This window comes from Chroicocephalus ridibundus, chromosome 19 (genome assembly GCF_963924245.1).
Source record: "Chroicocephalus ridibundus chromosome 19, bChrRid1.1, whole genome shotgun sequence".
In the NCBI taxonomy this organism is placed as follows: Eukaryota; Metazoa; Chordata; class Aves; order Charadriiformes; family Laridae; genus Chroicocephalus; species Chroicocephalus ridibundus.
Window position 1 is genome coordinate 4,039,098 of NC_086302.1, and position 7,801 is coordinate 4,046,898.

The 7,801-nt window shown below is 38.3% G+C and overlaps 1 protein-coding gene across 1 annotated transcript; it reads right to left on the reverse strand.

Annotated features, from left to right (window-relative positions):
- Positions 1-2,215: 2,215 nt before the first annotated feature.
- Positions 2,216-6,543, reverse strand: LOC134525373 (fatty acid-binding protein, liver). Its single transcript, XM_063356183.1, has 4 exons — positions 6,390-6,543; positions 5,165-5,337; positions 4,788-4,877; positions 2,216-2,326 (listed from the first exon to the last, which is right to left on the reverse strand). The coding sequence occupies exons 1-4, from the start codon at positions 6,520-6,522 to the stop codon at positions 2,276-2,278; spliced, it is 447 nt and encodes a 148-aa protein (XP_063212253.1). The 5' UTR covers positions 6,523-6,543; the 3' UTR covers positions 2,216-2,275.
- Positions 6,544-7,801: the final 1,258 nt, after the last annotated feature.

Sequence of the window (7,801 nt, forward strand, 5' to 3'; positions counted from 1 at the left end):
AAAATTCCTTCCACAGACATTCTGAAAAACAATGGAATCACCAAAGATTAGAGTTTGGTGATGGACAGAAATGCTTGCTGCCAGGATTACCCTTTCAGAGCTTTTCAAGTTGGAAACGAACACTTTTGAACAAGATTCAAATAAGATGATAAATACTCTTATGAAGACCTTTGCAGAAAAACTCACTTGGTTTTGTGGAAGTCAGTCCAGTGCTATCATCTAAACCTGTAAAAGTTTGTCATCCAGGGATAATTGATTACTTCGGGCAATGGGGCAAGGCTCGCAATCTCATAAAAATCCTTCAGGTTTTGACTGCTTCACATAAGGAGCTGCACTGAGTATTTCACCTCAATCTGCGATGCCCTGTGGCGGAAGAATATTGCCATTGGATTGAAAAGATTGTCACAGTTGTTGGAAATACTAAATTAATGCAATCGTGAAGTAAGGTGAAGTATTCTTTTAAGAATTTTTAGTGCTTTCAAATCAAAATGGTTTAGCATCAGTTTACATTCTATATAGGATTAGCGTGTTTTTAGTATGTGGTAGCTACAGTCTATAACTTAAAGCGCCTTTGTATATCCGTTGTCATGTATTGAGGTTGAACTTTAAGGGAAGAAGCGAGTTTGCAAAGCAGATCATGTGAACCGAGACGAGAATATTCAAGTAGTCATTGAACCATCATGTTTCTTTTAAAAGCAGACAAATCCATACGTAGTTTGCTTTAACATCAATACCATTTTATGTCACAATCTATCAAAAGCAATTGTTTTGTAACAGGCTTTAGAAGTGTAGTGTTCAGAGTAATGACTGATTTCTTCATTAGTTTAGAAATAAACCTGAAGTGTCTCATATTTGGTATCCTACAACTTACTGATAGAGCATTTGGTTATTGAAGACTTGCAGTGTTCTGTGAATTTACTATTAGAAAACTCTTCTGTTTTGTAGTGTTTCACTGTGTAGTTAGCAGCAGTTACCCAGCAACTTCCAAACAGAAGTGTTTCAAGCTCTTATATGGCTTTTTGCAGTACGGATGCTTTAAAGCAGCCTTCTCCTTGAGTTTTACCAGTGTCTTGATTTCTGTTCTGTTGATCTTATTTATGTGTAACTCACATGGAATTTAATTTAGCCTGCAAAAGTGTACTTAGCATTAGAACTGCCTGGGAAGCCAAATGAACACAATACTTGCACAGCTATGCTAGTATAACTTCCCATGAGGACCTGCCTTCTCCCAGAATAAGAACACACTTCCCAGATTGCTTATTATCATGTTGCAAGTGTTATTAACTAAAACACAACTTTCTCCCTCACAAACCGCCCTTCTCCTAGGGTAGGAAGATGTAGACTCAGCACTCTTAATTGGAATAAAATGTCCCCATGAAGATTTTTAAATGGCATAATGAGTCCAGCAACTTTTTTCATGGAGGTCTTATACCCAGGACCAATTCTAACAAATCTCCAGTGACTTGAATAAGTATGAAATAGGACTGCTAGTGTAATAGTAGCATCTAATGAGCACTGAACAGAGAAATGGTTATAGGCATGGGCCCTGTGCATTTCATACTTAGTAGAGACATGTAATCTGAACATAAACGGTTTAGTTGTACTTGAGCGTCACAAACTTGAACTGTGACAAGCAGATATTGGGAGTATGTTGCAAATTGGAAGAATATTTAATTTCTTTTGCTCTTGTAGTGCCTTATTTGTGTTTAGTTGTACTCTTGCGTACTTGAGTTCAAGAGCAGTCATTCCTATTACTACTTTGTAATTGTTTATGGCTGTTAAATACTTCATAGCTTTTAAAATATTACTGTTTCTATTCCTGCTACAGACACGTGGTGCAGATCAGCTAAATAAATGTCTAATTGTTCTTTGCTGGCTAAGTTACAGAGAAAGGGTTTTTAGTAGAAGACCAAACTTTATTAGACAAAGGAACTAAAGCTGAATATGTTTACTGATTATGTAAGAAATCAAGACGCATTTATATCAGCTTTTGTCTGCTTCCAAGGATTATTATCATAAATCATAATGTTATAATTAATGTCCAGGTTTGGTTGTCAGGGAGGCAGACTTCTGTCACTTTGAGTACAGAAGGGATCTCTAAGTGTACTCAGGGAAAACACAGTCTCATAATAATGGGAGGTGATGCATGTGTGAAAGGAGAGTAGAAATCATAATTATCTTCTGTACCGTTTTTTCAGATAACAAAGATCACACCTTGTGGAAACTGCGCTTTATTTTAGGTATCTAAAGATGTCACAAAGAAGGTGATCTGTCTTTAAACTCTCTTGCTTCTTCTGACAAGTGTTACTCCACCAAAAGTCATAGTCTGTAGAAGACAAATATTCATAATGTGGTTTTCATTTAGACTTTAGGAAATATATTTATAGCTAAAAGGCTAGAAGTTTCCGTAATTCATGTATAAATCCATCTTATTCCATGTGAAGTAACAAGAAAATACATTTACAGTACCTGCCTATAAATATGTGTATAACATGCATACCAAGGAAAATTTTTTTACAGAACTAGTTCTGAAGATGGAAAATCTGAATATAAATGCCATCATCAACTACATTTTATCACTCTGTTTTAAGAGCTATCTTAGATACCAGAAGAAAGATATGCTTCCTGTAACAGAAATCCACTGTCCCAAATAGTAATGGGTTCTTTTGCCTGGTGTTTAGCTTCCTTACTGTTAGAAAAGTAGTTTGAGATACTCAAAATGACCTTAGGATATTGTATGTCCAAACCATATAACTTTAATGTAGTTAGGTGTCACTCTTATAGCAGTCTTTACCCAAGTGGACACTTCTTAGAAGCCAAATGAACTTAACTCCATAAAGAAAAGCTCTTTGTCAGTACCAAACAGTTTAAAACTAACCAAAGAACTTTGAAGAATTGTAGGTGGAACACACATATTGTAAATTTTCAGGTTTGACTTAGCCTTTACTTTCCAGAGCCAATGCTGCAGATAAAGCTAAGGGTGGAAACACTGTTACAGTAATCTAGAGGAATTTATAAGCAGCCTTTCTGCAACACATTCAGCAGCTAAAGCCCTTCACACTTCAGTGCCTAGAATTGGCCCCAGGGTAGTAATTAATAAAAAGATTTGTTGAGCAGGATGCCTTAAATATATGAGCAATGTTTAATGGAGAGTCATCCAAGACTATTGGTTTTAATAAGAAACTGGAATAATAAAGGATAGTAATAGTATTTTCCATGAACTGTGCTTAGTTTGAAATACTAAAATTCTGTATCTGCAGGTTTAATCACCCATAAGGAATTCTGCAAGTAATGTAGTAATTTTGGGGCCAGGATTTGTTTAAAGTATTGAGCCTACACTAGAATCATAGAATCATAGAATCATAGGGTTGGAAGGGACCTCTGGAGATCATCTAGTCCAACCCCCCTGCCAGAGCAGGGTCACCTAGAGCAGGTTACACAGGAACACGTCCAGGTGGGTTTTGAATGTCTCCAGAGTTGGAGACTCCACCACCTCTCTGGGCAGCCTGTTCCAGTGCTCTGCCACCCTCAGGGTAAAGAAGTTCCTCCTCATGTTTAGGTGGAACTTCCTATGTTCCAGTTTGTGCCCATTGCCTCTTGTCCTGTCCCCGGGCACCACTGAAAAGAGCCTCGCCCCATTGTCCTGACACCCACCCTTTAAGTATTTATAAGCGTTGATAAGGTCACCCCTCAGACGTCTTTTTTCCAGACTGAAGAGACTCAAATCCCTCAGCCTTTCCTCATAAGAGAGGTGTTCCAGTCCCCTAATCATCTTTGTAGCCCTCCGCTGCACCCTTTCCAGCAGTTCCCTGTCCCTCTTGAACCGGGGAGCCCAGAACTGGACACAGTACTCCAGGTGCGGCCTCACCAAGGCAGAGTAGAGGGGGAGGATGACCTCCCTTGACCTGCTGGCCACGCTCTTCTTGATGCACCCCAGGATGCCATTGGCCTTCTTGGCCACAAGGGCACATTGCTGACTCATGGTCATCCTGTTGTCCACCAGGACTCCCAGGTCTCTTTCCACAGAGCTGCTCTCCAGCAGGTCAGCACCCAACCTGTACTGGTGCATGGGGTTGTTCCTCCCCAGGTGCAGCACCCTACACTTGCCCTTGTTGAACTTCATAAGGTTTCTCTCTGCCCAGATCTCCAACCTGTCCAGGTCTCTCTGTATGGCGGCACAGCCTTCCGGTGTGTCAGCCACCCCACCCAGCTTGGTGTCATCAGCAAACTTGCTGAGGGTGCACTCTATCCCCTCATCCAGGTCATTGATGAATATGTTGAAGAGGACTGGACCCAGTACTGACCCCTGGGGAACACCACTCGTCACTGGTCTCCAACTAGACTCTGTGCCCCTAATCACAACCCTCTGAGCTCTATCTTTCAACCAGTTTTCTATCCACCCCACTGTCCATTCATCTAACCCACACTTCCTAAGCTTCCCTATGAGGATGCTGTGGGAGACCGTGTCAAACGCCTTGCTTAAGTCAAGGTAGACCACATCTACCGCCCTCCCCTCATCTATCCATCTAGTCATGCCATCGTAGAAGGCTATCAGGTTAGTCAGACATGATTTCCCCTTGGTGAATCCATGCTGAGTACTTCTGATAGCTTTCCTTTCCTCCACGTGCCTTGAGATGAGACCCAGAACAAGCTGTTCCATCATCTTTCCAGGGATGGAGGTGAGGCTGACCGGCCTGTAGTTCCCTGGCAGCACTAAGAGCTGATCAACATAGAACTTTTTTTCCTTCAGCATTTTTCTTAATGTGCCGTTATTTTCTAACACTTACCTCCACCATTTCACTTCCTTTAATTTCTTGCTCATGAGAGAATTTTTCTGATTTGCACACAAGCTTCCCGTTTACCATGTTCACGGTACACTGTTGAAGCAGATTTAAAAATTATAAAAAAATTTAGATTTTGGAATTCAGTCAGAATAAGTAGAGGACTACATAAATAGGAAATAAATGATACTGATGTTTCATAATCACATCTGCTAATTTAAATGGGAGACCACAGCATTTTACTAAGAGTTTTAGAAGAAACTTTTCTGTTTGTTAAAATGATAGAAATGTATGCTAATGGAAATGGTACAAATTTCACTCATACACAGAAACTGAAGTATAAGGATGAATAAAGAGATGCACCTGTTCCTGAAATATATTACCTTTAGCTTTCTGCCATCCATAGTAGTAATGTCAGCCTCTTTTCCAAGTGTAAACGAGTTAGTTACAGATTGCTTGGGTGTTTTTGATGTCACAACAAAGTCATCCCCTTTTTGTTGTATTTCAACAATAGGCTTAATATCTTTGGCGAGTTTGATAAGGTCATCTGGCAATGCTGTAAAAAAAGCAAAAAAGGACTTTTTATTTTATGAAGTAGTCTGTTGATATGAAATAGAAAATTATTTTCTCTGATAAAGTTGCAAAATATACAAACCAATAATAGAAAGTGATATCTGAGTTAAAAGACAAATCCTGGTTTGGATTCCTCTCTTCTCTATGGGCATATTGTTCCATTTCATTTAGTCTGTATAGATTTTGATATTATATTCATTAATCTTCTGTCAGAATATGTATTGTTTCTTTGAGTATTGGCTTGCCATGTGATGATGACATTTCTCCATGACGAAAACCATGTGTGTATTATTTTGTTTCCCTCACCTCTTCCCAGGGAGATTGGAGGTGAGGGTTATCTGTCTAGCCAGAGCTGCAACAGTGCAGGTAGCCTCAGAGTGCCTTATCGGGGTGTCTCTAGTGTGACTTGAGAGAATCATCTTTAGCAGTAGAGGGGTTGGGTCCGGCATCATACTGTCAGACTAGGCTTTTCAGTTGTAACTGAATTTTATTCTACTGACTATCTCTTATACGCTCTTAAATAACCCAATGTGAATATTTTTTCAAGACTGTCAAGAGGGTAAGTGCATTTTTATTAATGTAGGCACCTACTAAGTCATAACCACCAAATCTGTTCCTTACAGGTTACTAAGCAGCTATCACATGTGTTAATCACTACTGCTGTAGAAAGAGCTTGCACTACTCATAGTGCGTTGGAAATCTGTATACATCATTGACAACTTGTTTCTACTTAAATGTATTTATAAAGTTATGTGTTAATTAAAACAAGTTGATTTCTGATATACCTCTTCTTTCATGAGGGGCTCATCTAATGTTAAGATAGGGATTTGGGGGTCATCTGTAACCTTTCTACTTTTATTTGTATGATTTTCAGCTTCTTTTCATTTCCAAATTAGAGATAACAGACTTACCTGGCAGGGGTAGTTTGTCATACAAACAAAAGAAAAACCCCATAGAAATACAGTAATAAAAAATGTCATGCAAAGTGTGTGTTGCAATCCAAGCAAATTATTTCAAAAGTAACTAGACACTTACCAAGAGCCTTCAGAAACGCTTCATAGTTCTCTTGAGCATAGACCTGCCAGGTTCCATTGAATGCCATGGTGGACGTTATAATGCAGTTTAGGGCAGTGATGCTAGCAGGAAAGCGAGGGCTCTCCCTGGTCATTCAGGTGCTATTTATGGAAAGGCCAGCCCAAATTGTGAGATGACTGGCTAATTATTAACCGTGAAGTAACAATTATTAATCATTTATTTGTTCTTAATGATCATAACCTCTAGTTCATTCTGCTTTGTAGAAAGTCTTACCTTGACCAGCTGGTTTGGGATGTTATGTTTATTGTTGGTTACTGAACTCGGGTAATTATTCATAATTGTTGTAAAGTGCTGCATGGATTAATTTATTTTCTTTTTATTCACAACTTCAATGTTTAATACATTTTCTGTGTTTTGGACAGAATTCTTCAGATAAAATGGCATAATTTCCAATAGATGTGAGGTAGTTACTGTCTTGCAGCAGGAACTTCCTAATAATCACAGTATTCTCTAATATGGGCACTTGGACCTTAAACGGTGGGAATAAAATCCACAGGTATTTCTTCCAAAATTGTGGGCCTCCAATTGCTTGAGGACAGGGAAAATCGTTAGAATGGGACAGTCAGTTATGACTTTATCCAGTAGATGTCAGTAACGTGCATCTAAATCTGTATTAAATTCAGTTTGTTTGGTTTTTTTTTAAATAGTCACTGAATGCATAGAAGATTAAAGGTAAAATATAACATGGAACATTGCTTGGAGACTGAAATAGAAGTAGTAAATGGGATGTATTTTTTTTTTTCCTCACCAATTCCACTAGGAATTCGTCACTCTTTATAGCTATTGGGTGATATTCCTTGCTGTCTGTGCAAGCACGACTGTTGATTTTGGAAGATATTCATTAGGTTATGTATCTTGCAATTATATTGCTTAATTCAAATAAAGCCCTGTATCCCAGGGGTAGATGACCTTTCTAAGTTAACTTTTATTACTCCATACCAGTCAGTAATTCTTCTATTTAAATAGAAAACCAATGCTTAACTTTTTCTTACAAATTCACAACTTTTTTTTTGGTAAGTACTTTTAAAGAAAATTCACAGAATGAATTTTGTAATTACATTTACATATGCTAATACCCGAGTAGCAAGGACAAGGTACTGATAATGAATAAGGGTGTATTTATGCATGGGATGTAACACAAATGGCTCTAAAAGGTGCATGTTTATACTGGAGTTATTCTAGAACATGATTGATCTTTTTTACCATGGAGTAATGTTAATGATGCCATTAGAAGGGCCTGCTTTTCTTCACTCGCTGTAAGGTGAATCTAGACAATTAGCTAAGCTCTTGCTTTTTAATATTATTGATTTTAACGATATATACATTTAATTTAACTAATGTCTGAAATGTAA